The sequence below is a fragment of the Taudactylus pleione genome, unplaced genomic scaffold (assembly GCF_031769625.1).
Source record: "Taudactylus pleione unplaced genomic scaffold, aTauple2 ptg000479l, whole genome shotgun sequence".
NCBI classification, from domain to species: Eukaryota; Metazoa; Chordata; class Amphibia; order Anura; family Myobatrachidae; genus Taudactylus; species Taudactylus pleione.
Genome location: NW_028284881.1, coordinates 8,197,892 through 8,214,055, shown reverse-complemented (window position 1 = coordinate 8,214,055; position 16,164 = coordinate 8,197,892). Strand labels below are relative to the sequence as shown.

The window sequence follows — 16,164 nt, the reverse complement described above, 5'->3', positions numbered from 1 at the left end:
GCAGCTCACCAAAAGGAGGAACTGAGGACTGACCCCTAGAGGGTCTGACTTTGAGACTTCCCTTAGGGACAAAAGGAACAAAATCGAAGTTCCTTGGGTCTAGGGGCACTTTCATGTAAAAAATAACTTTTTCCCACATTGGCCTCAGGAATTATTTATTTTTAGTTTGAGAAAGAAAAAGACCTCCCCAGAGGAAGGAAGGGACTCCAGATCCGCTGAAGAGTAAACATCTGTTTCCCAAGTACAAAGCAAGAGTGCACTGCGTCCCAAGGCCAAAACTCAGATTGTTCTGACCCACCTCTCCATAGTCTTTTACCCAAACTGATGCTAAGCTGGATCTAAGGAGGCCCCAAACAATTTTTACAAAGGTTTCAACTTTCCCATGTGTGCTACTCCATAAGTTAAGTGTTCAGAATCAAAATGTGACGTAATCCATTCTTCAGTAAATAGACCCTATTATATGATTCCTCACTAATTCTCAGGGAGTTCAACTCTTGCTAGAGGATGAAGAAACCTCCAGAGGGCCCTCCATCATCTCCCTATTTTCTTGGGTGGACGTGTTTAGAATCCGATGACTCCTACACCGGCAGCTGCCACTTCCAAAATCTAAAAGTAGTGGTGGTAGTTTAACTCTGAGGACTGTTGCAGTAGTTCCTACACTGACAATGCTATAGTCTGAGGCCCAATTGGGTTGTCATTTGCAGACAGTGATGACCATAAGGGGCTGCAGATGAATGGGAAGACAGGGAGAAGGAGGAGATTGCTGTTGCTGACTGCTCCTTAAAATTGGCTGATGTGCCTATTCTGGTGGTCTTACAAAGTTGGAAGTGGATGATAGCCTAAAATCGGGGCCCAACACAGCAGGTTGCTGTGAATGTAAGCTCTTACGAGCAGGGCCCTCTACCCTCTTGTGCTTATCCCTACTTTAGTTTCATCTACTTCTTACTCATCACTAGGGCACCTAACACTTGGTTGCTTATGCTCTGTTGCTTATCTGGGTGTTATGGTCGCTAATGTAGCAATATATATTATCCATGTCCTGGCCCTGTATTGTATTGTATTGTATTGTATTCTCTAAGTCGCTTGTCTACAACTTGTTTATGTACTTTGTAAGGCGCTTCTGAACATTTGTGGTGCCATATAAATAAATGATAATAATCCAAGGGATGACCCTCTTTAGCCATCCTAATGCTTAGGAGATCCCAGTGGGGTGGTCAATGTGGTAACTGCAAGGTGCATGTTGATGTGATTTGCATTGTCATGGCCCTCCCCTTGTGGCATAATACTGCCCCACACATATAGTTTGGGAGTCTTCCTGGAATATCTAGGCGAGTAAGCAAATATGGGGTGTACCACAGCATTAGAGTACCATCAGAACTCTTGACTGTTACAAAGAAGCACTCAGGGCTATATAGTTTGTTTAGTCTGGCACCATACTGTGCGGTCACTCTTTTTGGGAGAATGTGATGGACAATTTATTTGACTAAAGTTGCCTTCCTCCACTGCTTTGGCAGTCTTGTGCTTGTGCTCTTTGGATCAATGGACTACCAAACATTACCAGGTGTGATGAGTCTTCAGTTGGGTACACACTGAGACTGTCGGCACGGTATGTCGTTTCTGGTCCAATCAGAATGTCATATTGGCCACATCGCTCAGTGTGTATGGCCAATATGTGTGCTCCCATGGTTGCATACGATATCGTCTGGTCAGCCACGTAGCACGTCCAGCCGGACGATATCGCATGCGGTTCCGTTGCAGGTAATAACTGATCATTCTTTCGTTCATTACATATTGTACAGGTACACATCACTCAGTGTGTACCCTTTATTAAATACTACATGTGAAGTTTTTCTCAGGCTATTTATTTTCTTATTATACTGGCTGATTACTTATTTATATTGATCAATCCTGGAGTATGTGCCTTTGCCCACTGCTGCTCTTCGCTTAGAATTATTGAGAAGCTCCTGTGTGGAAAGCATTGCTTTGATTTTGTCGACTACTTATGTATGTGTGGAGATATACACAGTATATTATATATAATCATATATGTGTTATTTTATTGATTTATTTATTTTTTTTGTTATATTTACTTATCAATGAAGTATCATGGCCTGTTTTGAACATTGGTCCCACAAAAGAGCACTATCAAATTATGAGGGGTATTCAATATGAAACGTTAACTTCACTGTCGAAGTTAACGTTTCATATTGGAGTTTTTTTCTGCGTTAAGTCTGGTGCGCGCTCCCGCTTATCCCCGTATTCAATATAAAATTAACGAAAACGGGAAACTCCTAAGTTGGATTTGCGTAAAGTTACGAATTTTTCCTTAAAAAAATTGTAAGACCCCCCTAAAGTTGTAAAAACATGGGGGAACACTATGGGTACCCCCGTTTTAGCCTTTAATTGAAAGTCGGGGATTTAAATAGCCGCAGCAGGTGTTTTTTTCCCGACATTGAAGAAGTGATGCAGAAGAGCACTTAGGTTATTTTTTTCGTTTTTTTAAGTGGTCCCATCAAATTTGGGGTACATGAAAATGGGTACTAGCACCTGCCGCTATAATTCTATTCTTCAAAACACCTGCCGCATACATGCAGAATAGCCCTGAACCTATTTCCCTATTGTTTAACAATTTTTCCCCATGTTTTTAGTTAATTTTTTGGGGTGTCCCTATTTTTTTTTTTTTTTTTACTTTTTTTGACACAGTTCTTTTTTAAATGTCATTCTCAGGGGTGCAGGCTATTTTTTTTTTTTAAAGTACAAAGAAAAGGCAGTTAGCGCTCACAGAAGAAGCATAGATGTTACCACTAGCTGCTTTCTCGGAGATGTCCTAAACTCTCCCAATACCAAGGAATACAAAAAAGAGGAGAAAAGCGCTCCGTGGTAAATGGGTATATAAATGTCGAATTATGTGTGAGGATTTAAGGTCTAAATATTCTGATCTTTTTAACTATGATGTTTTGAATATATGACATCAGGTGGGCAATAACTTGAGGCTGGAGGTTGAACTTAAAATAAATGAGGAATTCGTCCAATGATGTATATCAGTGATTTCTTTAAAATTGAAATAGTCAGTCTCTCTGATTCTGACAGGTGGGCAACAACTGTAGGCTGGGTGTTGTAAATCAAATATGATGTACTCAGGGCTTTATATGGTGCCAAAAATTGGGACAATCCCTCCTTATGCAATTGATGTATAGTGCTATCAGTCTATCTGGCTGAACAGGTAGACAAAATCTGTAGGCTGGATGTTGCAGTGAAACACTTTTGTTATGACGAAAGCTGTATGCTTTGGGTGCCACCTCCTCTGTAATCAACGCCACCTCGGAAATAGGAAACGCAGTATCAGGATGCCTTATGACACTATAATGCAGTATAAGGTAAGTGGGATCTACTTACCCAGGATGAATATCTGCTGGTCTGACTCCTCCTATTTTTTTTTTTAAGCCTGCACCCCTAAACCCCAATTCTGCACTTTTTTTCGACACCTATTCAATGGTGAAAAGTTATCACCGTTTTTTACCAAAGACTTGTCAAAACTGCGATAAGTCTTTGAAATTGAATAGGGTGTAAAAGTAAAACCTGCGATAATGACGTCATAATTGCGATATTAACGCAAAAACGATGTTATCGCGCCCATATTGAATACCCCTGTTTATGTTTAGTCACTCTTAACCATGGAAAACTATATTGTGGTTATAGTCTGTCATGTTTTCTCTAACAGTATATATCCAGACCTAATTAGCCTTATACAGTGTGTTATATGGAGCGTACACACGGTCAGATTTGTCAGACTTGTCAGATTTGTCAGATGAACGACTGAACGATTAAACGATTTGAACGATTTGGACGATTTGACCAAAGTTTTGAACGATTTGAACGATTGAACGATTTTTGACTGCATTAAAATGAATGGAATCGTCCAAGTCTGACTGCAAACCCATCAGATGTCAGATATCGTTATCTGACAAACGGGAACGCGCATCGTTGATCGTCCATCGTTCAGGCATGTCAGATATGAACGATTTTCCATCAGATATGAACGACTGAACGATTTTTAAATCGTTATCGTCCATATCTGAAGAAAAAATCTGATCGTGTGAATGCACCATTACAGTTATCAACTGAGAATGACATAAGCTTTTTCAAAAATGTAAATATACTGTATCTAGTGTTCTTTACTCATCAGGGATGTCCTGACCAATTAAAAATAACTTGGCAGTCATTATTGGAAAACCGTCTGGCAGATGTAACTTACCATTAAGCCTCCCATTTATACTGCTCTGTCAGTCAGTTTTAATGTCATGCAGAAGCTGGGCTGTCTGGAATGTTAGCACACAACCAAAGATGACATCTATTACCACAGATGATAGACATCACTTTATGTAATAGTGTCCAGGGGTATGGGACATACATCTCACATTTAAAAGCAACATTTCTTTTTATAGTTTGGTTACTTTGTTTCCTTTTCTAGAAACTAGCTGGGATACCCGGTATTGCATGGGTTGAAGAATGGTCCCTGAATCACACCTGCAGCCTTTAGTTGTTTACATTGTCCTTGACTATAACCCCATTCCACTGATCCTGAAAAGGACCGACTCAGTCCAGCCAGAGCCGTCGAGGGGGTCCCAGGTGTCAGTAATGTTGATTTGGTGCCAGCCCGCCAGCTGATTACAGCTGGCGCACTGGCAAGCAGTCATGGAGGGACAGCGCCCCGATCGCGAGGCAATCGGAGCTCGCGGACTGGCAGCCAATCAGCAGTGGCAGCTCTTGATTGGCTGCCGGACCTCGAGCTCCAATTGGCCCGCGACCGGCTCCAGATTCAAATTGCATTGGTGCTATCTGTCCATGTCTGACGTCGCCTTTTGGTGCACCAGCTGTAATTAGCTGGTGGCCCGGCCCCAAATCCACGCCTGCTGGCTGCTGAGGGAGAGGAGAGAGGCTGATAGAAGTTAAAATTATACTTTTGTAGTCTTTTCACAGGTATTTGGCAGAGTGCCAATTTCCACTGGTGTCAGCCCTGGAACCTGCTTAATGTTAAGCTGGGTATAAACTGGAGTGCTGCCAGGACAATATGCCGTTTCGCAACGACATATCGCTCAGTGTGTACGCATGTTTGCGCACTCCCGCGTTTGCAAGCGATGGTCGCCAGGTTTGATGTGCTGCAAAACAAACCGAGCAATATCGCTAGCGGCCAGTGCATTGTTAATGAATGGCGTTACTATGATCGTTGCGTCGTTCATTAAAGTTGTCCAGTGTGGACGCACAATTACTGTTGACAAATATTTGTTCCGATGTCGGAATGAATGCCCATCGCTCCAGTGTGTACCCAGCCTAAGAGTGTCCTGATTTTTAGGGATTGTCTGACAGTGTGTGGCCCTGATGAAGTTGAAACCTAGGCAAAAATCTAATCCTGGTCAAACTACATCACCATGCCAAATTTGGTGGAGCTAAGTTATGTTAGACAATATCAATCTTCTATACATACAATTTGACAGTTGCTGATTAGATCCTTTCTCGACTGTGGTATCTTATTGACCCATCAAGGGGCATCTTCTCTATGCGATTATAATGGTATCTTATAGATTTCAGAAATTGAGAGCAATCCCATTTCAAATATTGTCAGAAGAAAGTTTGTTTTTCAGATCAAAGGCTTTGGTTTACATTCATTGGTCAGATTTTTTAGGCATTGTGTACTTTTTGTTAATGTGTTGGTAGGGTCGTTCTAGTTTCTTTTTGTAGCATTCTCTGTAAGTGAAGTTTCTGTCCCTCATGTGACGACATTAGCCCCGCCCCAGTGTATGAGTCAACCAATCCACACAGCATTTCTGCAAAGAGAGTCTGCCTGTATAGAGTACCTCCTTTCTAACATGGCAGCCTGCTGCAGACAAGTGAGAGAGCATGGAGGACATATTTAGTTCAGTATAAACTGTTATTTCATGTATATTATTCAGCTCTGTATATTTTTTTTATGTCAGATAGTGGCTTTATTTGCTGTCAGAGAATAATTTTCAGTGCATAACAGTCTGGCCTTATTCTAGGGGGAATGCATTTCCCTTCTTGTGGCATATATCCATGTACCATAAATTGTTACGGCTCACCCTGCAAAATGTGCTTTTTGTTTTGTAGCTCAGATGATTGGCAGTTCTATCTCTCCTACTTTGACTCCGTGTTTTACCTTATCGATGAGGCTTGGACTTTGCCAGCAGATGGCCCAATGTAAGTCTATGGTTTAATTGAACATGTGTGGATATCTGTGTAGTGAGTTTAAAAGCTTAGGGCAGTTTTCAATTGTTTTCGCGGTCTAAAGTGACGGGAGATCGCGGGGCGCTATTGAATTGTTACTGCTTTTTGCGCTGATCGCGCCCAAGGTGGTCGGGTTTAGCCACGTAAATTGACTTCCCCCGACCAAAGTGCTGGGCGCGATCGCGAAAAGTGCCGTTTGGGTGCCCAAACGGGACACTTTTCGCCCATTTCAGCTCTCACCCCCCCTGGGGCTGCGGGCTGAAATGGAGCACTGGCAGCCGATCACGCTCGACAGGAGCAACAATTAAATAACTCCGTCGGGCGTGAAGGGGGCTGGAAACAATTGAATTCTGCCCTTAATGTCCTCCTTTCTCCAATTTACCCCACAAAGTCTGGCGTCTCCTCACACCCTTTTAGTGCCTGGTCCTGCTCTATATACATTTTCATGCATGTGCAAAATTCCATGCAGCATGGGTGCCTAACTGACTGGTAAAGAGCAGGGTCTATGTACTAAGCCTTGAATAGAGATTTAGGGCCGTATTCAGTTAGCAGTGAAAACTGCCTTTTTTTCACCACTGGCGAAAACGGAAGTTTTTTCTAAAAAAGACAATATTTTCGTCCAAAAAAAACCCTGCAAAAATGGAGAAAAAAAAAAAACAAGTAAAGTTTTGCCCAGCCCAGCCCAGGAGAAAAAAAATGCAAAATCACTATTTTTGGCTAAAAATGTGGGGATTTCTTTCAGAACCCTTTGGACAATAACCTGCCCCCCCCGCCCCAAATGATAAATGACCCCAACATTTTTCCGTAAGTTTCGTACTTTGGCGAAAAAGGACAGCGCAATTTTTGTGTGAAAAAAGAAAAAGTTGAAAATGGTTTTCAACTGTTTTTTCGGGGGGCTATATGGATGCGTTTTAAACATCACACGGCAGTTTTTTAACGGTTTTATAATTGCATTTTTACGCCACGAAAATATACTTGCACCCATTTTAACGTACCCCCGCTTTACGTGGGACAGTAATTTCCTGGAAATAAGATTGCTTTCTATCATTCATTTTCAAGGTTTTTTTCGCACAAAAATTGCACATCCAATTTTCGCCAAAGTACGCAACTTACGAAAAATGTTTGGGGTAATTTATCATTAGGGGGGTGTCCAAAGGGTTCTGAAAGAAATCCCCACATTTTTAGCCAAAAATAGGGATTTTCATTATTTCTTCTCCTTGTCTGGGATGGAGAAAACTTTTCTCCAGTTTTATTTCTCTATTTTCGCCTGCTTGCCTTTTTTTGCGAAAAAACGTCCCTTTTCGCCAATGGCGAAAAAAATTGCAGTTTTTGCCGCTAATTGAATACGGCCCTTAGGAGGGAATTCAAGTAAGAATGAATGCGTTCACTCGTTGAATCTGCACGGCTGCCGGCGCGGTTTACGGCAGTGGGATTTCGCACAAAGTGTTCGCTACCCCATAGGGTAAGTAAGCACTTTTGTGTGAATCGTCCATTCAGCTGGCCGGAGTTTGCTACGGCAATTTGCAACCTTCACCGACAATTGAATTCCCCCCCAAAGTGGTTGGAGATAAAGTACCAACCAATCCTCTCCTAACTCACTTTACAGGCTGTGTTTGAAAAATGATTGGTGCTGATTGGACGGTACTTTATCTCCATCTACTTTATCTCTCTCCAAAGCTTAGTACATAGACCCCCTAATCTGCCCAAGAAAAGTACTGTTACTCCTCAAAATGACCTTGCTGTATGTTGGCATGTGAGCGCTTGTAGATTTAAAATTATTTTTTTTGTGTTTAAAACATTGTAGGTCACTGTGTATCTTTGTGGGTCTTACTGACGAACATAATACTGTTAAGTTAACATCCATGCTGTGTTTCCATAGGTCACTAGAAGGAGACCTGGACTACACTATAGAACAGGCAGTCAGGTTTGTAGAAGAACAGGTAGAAGCTGAGTCTAGGAATCCACGGTCGCTCCGGGGGCCACATCTGGCCAAACTTGAACTGATAAGTCGTCTGAGACACAGAGGATGTAATGATGATGAATACAAGCTGGGTAAATGAATGGGGGCAGAGGAAAAGTAATGGATGCAGTGCTAATATGAAGTGTTTATATACAGTAGTTGACGTGTGTTGACCTGATAAAGATTGCGCTGTCCGCAGTCTTATCGTCCTCCTTTAAAGCTACATATCTCTTATGGAATTTGCTTATATTGAGCCGTAGATGGTAATGGCCATAACTTAGGCCTGTCCCTGTAACCATTTTTTCCTCAGCAGCAGTCTGTATTAGATCTTATCTTCTGTCTGTGATTTCTGTGTCATTACTGTCCAATTCTTGTGCGATGGCCCTTATGAAGTGATTGTGACAGATGCAAATCTTCTCTTTAAAATGATAATAGTGACATCATCTGGAGGTTAAAATATATTTTTCTATCTTCAGGAGAACCAGAAAATCTGATGTTTCAGTATTTCCTTAAGTTTGGGGACAAGCCGTGCTGCTTCACTGACCTTAAGGTTTTTGTGGATCTTCTTTCTCCCACTCAGCACTCGATTGTAAGTGACCATTTACGTTTTTGTCCGTTAGAATTGTACATTCGAACCCATTAAAAATATTGTGTACAGTAAAAGGTTTGCTATTTGGGGAGGACAGTAAAAAACACCATGGGCCAAATGTAATAGGGTGAGAGTTTAGAAAATGTGAGCGTTTAGCAGTAAACTCTCACATTGGTTGAGTTTTATCTTCAAAATGGGAAAACATCTGAATGAGATTTTAAATCGTGAGTCTTTTTTAAGTCTAAAAAAACATGCAAGTGCGCTCTGTTACTTTGTTTTTGGACTCTATTACATTGGCAAAGTTTAAAAAGTGTCAGAAACTCTCACTTTTCTAAACGCTCACCCTATTACATTTGGCCCTATATGTTGGAGGAACTGCTGTTAAGTGGGTCTTTGATTTACACTTTTTGGTCATGTCCAGCTATGTCTCTCCTCTCTACCTTCCTGATGTAGCTATTTTGTACATTTTCCTCCGTTTGTCCAATCTTATGTCATTGGACATATTCTGATAGCTACAAGAGCAGTGTAAGCTCATTACTGGAAGACTCCCAATCCCCCTTTCCTATCTAAGATTATTTCTATATCCAGCGAAGTTATGAGATGGAGACTCTTGGTTGTAAATACTCAACCTTCATTTCTTCTCCCCTGATCAAATGGCGACTATGGGAGGACTTCAATGCTGATTACCTCGCTCTGTCTATTTCCTCCTCTAATCCATAAACTAGAACTAATACCTGTATTAGAATGATGATTGTAATATCCTATCCTTGGATTTTTATTTGACTTAAATTATATCTAAGATAGATATTTCCCCCCCCATTTTCCTTGTTTTATACTTTTCATCTTTCTCCAAGTTCTTTTATTATGTGTATATTACAAATATATTTGATCTTTGTTAAAATTGTTTATATTTTTTATGAAGAAGATATTGAGTTAAATAAAAAGCCCCATGCAGTAATCAGAAATGTCTCTTATTTGGCCACAATAGTAAAATATTCTTTGGCAAAACACATTTGCATTATGTAGTTATTGCCTTATCCAGAACATAGATTTCCCCTTTGTGTTTCTTGTCAGAATAATCTGAATACATGCTACGTAAACCATGGATCAGCTACCGGATCTCCCTTGAAAAGTTGTAGATTGTGATCGATCTGTTTGTATAAATATGTATGCAATTGTGCTTTTAATTTGCCCTAATTAAAAATGGATTATTTCACTTTTATTGGTTGCATACATTTTCCTGCTGTACTTCTTATTGTATGTGAATTTCTGGCCAGAAGCACAGCACATGCTCTGTTGGTAAGGCCTACAGAAAGGTTTGAGTTTACACCACTGTATTATTTTTTTACTATGAAAAGTGACTAAAGAATTTGAAAATATCTGAAAATCTAAAAGCTTCACATTTCACCTAATCCAGCCAACTCTCTTTCATTCTGCTCCCTTGTAACATACAGGACAGGTTTATATTCTAATCCATTGCATAGGAGAAAATTACATGCTTGATGATTATGAATGAGTTAATTAGGATGAAGCAGGGACAAATTTCACTTTTAACTAGTGCTTTGCCACAGAAGTCTGGTTGTGAAGGCCAGCAAGCTTTAAGGCACACATCCACTAGAAGACCTCAAAACGACTGCACGATTACGACATTGTAATCGTGCAGTCGTTTGTCAGTCTGTGCTGTGCCTATGCTGAACGAGCAATGGTTCACTGTAGGCACATCAATCATCTAACATGATCAACCTGACGTTATAGTCAGGTTGCACAGCTTGTTTGGCCGATGATGGATGTCTACAACGACCAGCTGGTCGTTTTAGACATTTTAGTGAAGGATTTTAAGGCGATTATTGACCGATATCGTTATCGTTCAATCGCTCAATTTAATTGTCTAGTGGATGTGTGCCTTTAGGCACTGAAGGCAAACTGCAACCATTGTGGCACCTTTCACACAGATGATGGGAAATGTTAACACCAATCACAATGTGATGTCACTGTGACTTGACTAATGGTCTCTTATCTTTGTAGTTTATAAATAGGTTGCTTGGGTCATTACCTCTTACACCTTCAGCAGAGGGTGACTTGGCTTTTCCAGAGGACATCAAAGCCATGCAGAGACACCTGTGTGTGGTTCAGATTGCGAGACTGCTCGGGCTCCATTACAAGATGGATAAGGCACAGAAGCTGGATGCTGTAAGGGAAATGACAATGAGATATAGACATGGACTAAAATTTGGTGAGCATAAACTTAATTGTAATATGCATTTTAAAATGCAACTAAAGCGATGGTTACATCACTGTTACAAATTTGAAATTAGAATAAGTTTGCACCCATATTTGCATCATCCAGCCACTTTCTTTGTACCTATTAGCCTTTTTCTGCAGACATGTTCTTTGTTTTTAAATAAGACTTTACTTTCTCCACTAATTGCTTGATTCCTCCATAGGAAAAACCTGCCTGAAAACAGAGCTGCAGTTCTCTGATTACTACTGTCTGATAGGAGCTCACATGCTCCTGGATCTGTGGATGAATGGTAAATCTATGCTTTATATCTCCTTAATACTTAAAAGGGTGGGACTGTTATGTGCTGGTCACTGTTTATTATTTACATTATCTGTGATTATTAACTTGCAATCTGCTGGTTTGCTCCATGTGTATTGGAATACGTTCAGTATCCCGACACAAGGGATGCCGGCACTTAGATTACCGGCGCTGGAATCCTGACACGTGTCAGAATCCCGGCACCGGCATCACGAAGGTAAGTAGCGGGGATGGGTTAGGATTAGGCACTAGGAGGGGGTGAGGTTTAGGATGCGGAGAGGGGGAGGTTAGGTTTAGGCACTAGTGGGGAGGTTAGGTTCAGGCATCGGGGAGGGTTAGGGTAGGGAGAGGGGGGGGGGGGAAGGTTAGGATACCTACCTATAGGTGTTGGTATCCTAACCCTGTCGGGGTGCCAGCTTTGGGATTTTTACCGCTGGCATCCAGTACCCATTCCTGTGTATGTAGTATAGGTACAGGCAGATAACATCCAAGTGAGCAAAGCTGATTTGAGGCGTTATTTCTTTAATCTTCTTTGCAAAGGCTTCTGAATTTTAACCGTATATTTTCAGTGTTGTTGCAGGTAATTTGTAAAGTGGGGTTTCAGTTTGGCTGTGTAAGGCAGAAGATTTAGATTGCCATGGATTTCAGACCAAAGATAGCATATTGAATTAATGATGCACTTGTTCGTTGTACTATCAAAGGACAAGGGGAATCCTGTTCCCATTCACACAGGGCACTGTCTTTGTTTTGTTTTTTAAACTTATGCAATGTGCGTACTTGGATCTACAGTATCTTACAATTGCTTCTACACAGGAGAGGATTGGGCTGTTTGGCATGGTCTTACCCTTTTGGAAGAAGGTCTAAGTAACAGCCCTTCAAATGCCCAGTTTAAATTGCTGCTTATTCGTATATACTGTACACTGGGGGCATTTGAACCAGCAATGGAACTATATGGCAGCCTTGATGCTAAGCACATACAGCATGACACAATTGGGTGAGTTGTAAATCCTTAAAATGTCTTCTCCTATATGTGACTTGAATATGAAGAAACATGTTTACAGGTTCTCTTCTTTTTTTTTTTTTTTTGTTAGTTTGAATTGAATAATTATCTTGCGAACAGAGCAAATATGTCACACTGAGTAGTCTTGTAATTTGTTGGGCGTACAGGGTAACCGTGTCCAAAAATGGCTACTTTAAGATTATTATGCTGGGTATTACTGAGTAATTGCTGATACATTAAATACTTTATACCTAAAATTGCCTGCTGATATCTCCGTGCACTTTGTTCTGCCACTTGACCTGACCTTCCTTAGCTATGTCTGAAGGTATGGAAACAATCAATACAGTCCACAGTTTGTTTCCATGGTTACAGATGTTGCAACTGAAGACCAGCTATTCATAAATTGTATATATATTTTTTGTCTGTTTCGCTAACATTAAAATTGATATACAGTATATACATGTTTTATTCTCTGTATTGAGCTTGTGCTCCCAGCAGTGTTGCACTAATAAATGCTCTTGCTCCCAAGTAAAACTGTGGTATTCCAATGCACGAATGTTTAATAGTCCAATGCATGAATGTTTATTTCTCCATATCTTATTCTTTTGGGGGTCAAGAAGGCATTTGCCAATTTACTAAATATTTTGGCACTTGGACTGTTCCAGTGCTCTAATTTTACTAACTGGGCTGAAATGGACCCTTTTTGTGCGTTAAATCAAACTTCTACTTCCCATTATAAAACTGGGAGCATTTAATTTTCAACTCCATGTCAGCCATAATGTTTAGGTTAACATCTTAGTTTAGTAGGAGCAGGAAACTCCCCCAAGGGGTGGTATATAATGTAACTCCTCCTTCCCTTTGGTGTGTCGTCCATGTGTCTCATCTGTATGATGTATCAGTGTAGTGCTGTGTTATGTTCTAGCTAAGTGGTTTGCACCTGTTCCCAGTGAGGCCTTATGGTCACTCCAACACACAGGGATAGGGCAGGCTCACTAGGGATGCTAGTGTTACTACTTCTAAGTAGCAAACATCAGGCTGGAGAATCTGTGTTACTGACTGCGCTGGGAGGTCACAGTCACGTTTCTGTGCTGACCAGCGAGGACCATGTAGAAAATGCTGGGCTGGAACTACATTACCAAGAAGGATTTTTTTTTTTTTTTTAACATGAAGGATAAGCCCACCTCCAAAAAGCCAAAGAGCACACTGCCTAGGTAAGCCCATATTAAATTAATCAACTTTAACATCCATTATTAGGGGTGCTTTCTTATAATTCTTTGTAGTTAAGGTTAGTTAGTAACCAGTTCTTTGCAGTTCTCTTCCAGAGCCTGCTAAAGGGAAGGAAAGCAGTTAATCTCCTCATTCCATCTGCAGCATATGATAAAACTTTAGCTGCTGATTATTAAAGATCTCCTCAATGAAGAAGGGAACAGATGGACAAATGTTACTTTAATCTTAAGAGACTTGCCATATATATCCCTTACTTCTAAGTGCCTAAAATTGATGTAGCTGTAGCCAGTTGGTCTATAATGACATCATTCCATTAGATGATTTAGGTCCACTGAAATGTTCGTTGAATAGGAAAATGATTAGCTGTTTTAAGAAACTTCTAGGGTTCCTCGGGAACAATACTAGAGTCTGGCGTGGCCGTGGCTTCATTCTCATCTCTAGGTCATAAGCAGAGACCCTTCATGAACATGCACAAGAGAAAGTAATAGACAATATTTAATGAAAAGTATTGAAGTAATTCAGAAGGGACTTGTTTTCTGTTTGTTAACCTCACTGGATGCTGTTATATCCTCTTCCTCAAGTATGGCTCTGGCAGTAGTTACCACGAGAGCTTTACTGCTGTGATCATGGCTGTCCTACCCACAATCAATTAATCGATTAACCACACTTCAATTTGGGTGAGGTTTGCTTTTTTGAAGAACTGCACTCAGTGCTTCAAAAACAATCACTGAAGGTAAATCCCATTATTTACCACAGGAGAACTTAGAAGTTTTTCTTTATTTTCCTCTCATCAATACAAGAGAGAAATCCAAAACTATTGCCAGGGAAGCAGTATTTTCGATAGTTTGGTGCTGGTACATTTAAGAAGCATTGATAAATGTCTGTCCAATAATACAAATAGGAGTATTAAGCTAGTGTAGTTTACCAATGTTTCCTTTCTCAAGGACCATGACATAGCAGAACATAGCAGATTATCTCCATCAGGGAGACTGGGCCTTATATTGAAGTGGGTTTTGTACAGATGCTTGGAATCCCACAAAAAGATTTCATGGCCCAATACTCAAACACCAAAGTAACTTTTTCTCTTCCTTCAGTCACCGAGACATCAGAATAAAGTGTTCCCTCCTTTTTCCTCTCACTGCCCTCACTCTATGTAAAATCGGCAAAGTAGTAGTAGAGGTCCCAGCAGTGCTTCCGTTTTGTCCATGCCACTACTGATTTGCAGGAACTTAGTGAGTGCTTCTGGAACAGCGTTGGCCTCATCCACCTCGGTCATACCTTGTACATCAGAGAATGAGTCTGCAAACGTGCTGTCTTTTGAAGCGGCAATTGCCAAGATGCAAAACATAGTTCTTTTTTAACATAATTATTCTGAGGTGCATACATTTAGTTATTTGACCCTGCTTCTGTTACCATCCCACAGGTTCTAGGTTTTCTTCAGGATGGCTTACTCAAGACTCTTTTTCTCTGCCTGGTTCATTCCGGATCGCTATTGCGATTGCAGCTCGCACGTAGTCCTGCTGCAAAAATATGCTAATGTTTGTAACTGCTAAGCCAGCATAGATGCCCTGTACCACTTTCTCACATCCGTAAGACCTCGCAGTCCTGCATATGCATCGGTAACATCGGACCCTCGTGTAGAATTACAGCAAGTCTGACCTGTCTCAGAAATTACAAGTCTCGTCGCATGCAGTGAGTTCTCAAGCTGCCAATGCCTTTGCAGTGGCTAATTTATGCACGCCCAGAAAACGGCGTTCAAATGGACAGGCACGGCTGCGTTTCTCCGACCTTTCCCCCGTCACCATCCCCAAATGCTGACGTACCATCACTCATTCTGCGACTGTTTTGTATCTGCGTACGTGATCACAGTGCTGACCTGCGCACTGTGTTGCATGTGCAGTATGCACCATCGGCCGATCTGCGTACGCTGTTGCAATTGCGATTCATAATGAATCAGACCCTCTGACAGTTCAGGGGTCTGCACTTAGTGTGCTTATGGACATCATATTGATGAACTAAACTAAAGAGAATTAGGCTTGGTATGAAGCCTTTTGTGGTACCTTGGGATCTTAATCTAGTGCTAGATTCTGTAATGTCTGATACCTTTTGCAATAGGTTTTTCTTGTGACTTATAATTAAAAAGGTGTTTCTGGTAGCAATCATGTTTGCCCATCAAGTTGGGACTCAACATGCTTCATGGTGTATGGAGCCTTTTTTTGAACATATACATGAACAAAGCGATGTTGAAAAGTACTCCTACTTTTCTACTGAAGTTTTTAGTTCTGGCAATCAATCGGGACATTCTACTTCCTTCTCATTTTCTGCAACCAAAAGATGCCCTGGATCTTGTCTGGATCATTTCTGTGTTCCTGTCAAGAGTAAAGGAATTCAGTAAAATGGTTTAAACTTTTTGTTCTTCCTGTAGGACCCCGTAAGAACTTGTTTCATCCAAGCACCCTACCAAGATGGATCAAGGATGTCATTGTGCAGGCTTAAAATTGGGAACAAATGTGAGATTCCACTAAGCACATTCTACAAAGGCAGTGGCATCCTTCTGGACATGCAGGGCTCAGGCTTCTGCAGGCAATTTATGCAAGGCAGCAGGG

At 41.0% G+C, this 16,164-nt stretch overlaps 1 protein-coding gene across 1 annotated transcript in view; it reads left to right on the top strand.

Moving 5' to 3' along the window:
• Window positions 1–16,164, top strand: part of NAA25 (N-alpha-acetyltransferase 25, NatB auxiliary subunit) — a 76,327-nt gene that overhangs the window by 36,384 nt on the left and 23,779 nt on the right. The window contains exons 9-14 of the mRNA XM_088449230.1: window positions 6,127–6,216; window positions 8,123–8,295; window positions 8,680–8,792; window positions 10,818–11,025; window positions 11,237–11,323; window positions 12,145–12,325. Coding sequence (XP_088305356.1) covers window positions 6,127–6,216; window positions 8,123–8,295; window positions 8,680–8,792; window positions 10,818–11,025; window positions 11,237–11,323; window positions 12,145–12,325 — 852 coding nt within the window. The remainder of the gene's footprint in view (window positions 1–6,126; window positions 6,217–8,122; window positions 8,296–8,679; window positions 8,793–10,817; window positions 11,026–11,236; window positions 11,324–12,144; window positions 12,326–16,164) is intronic.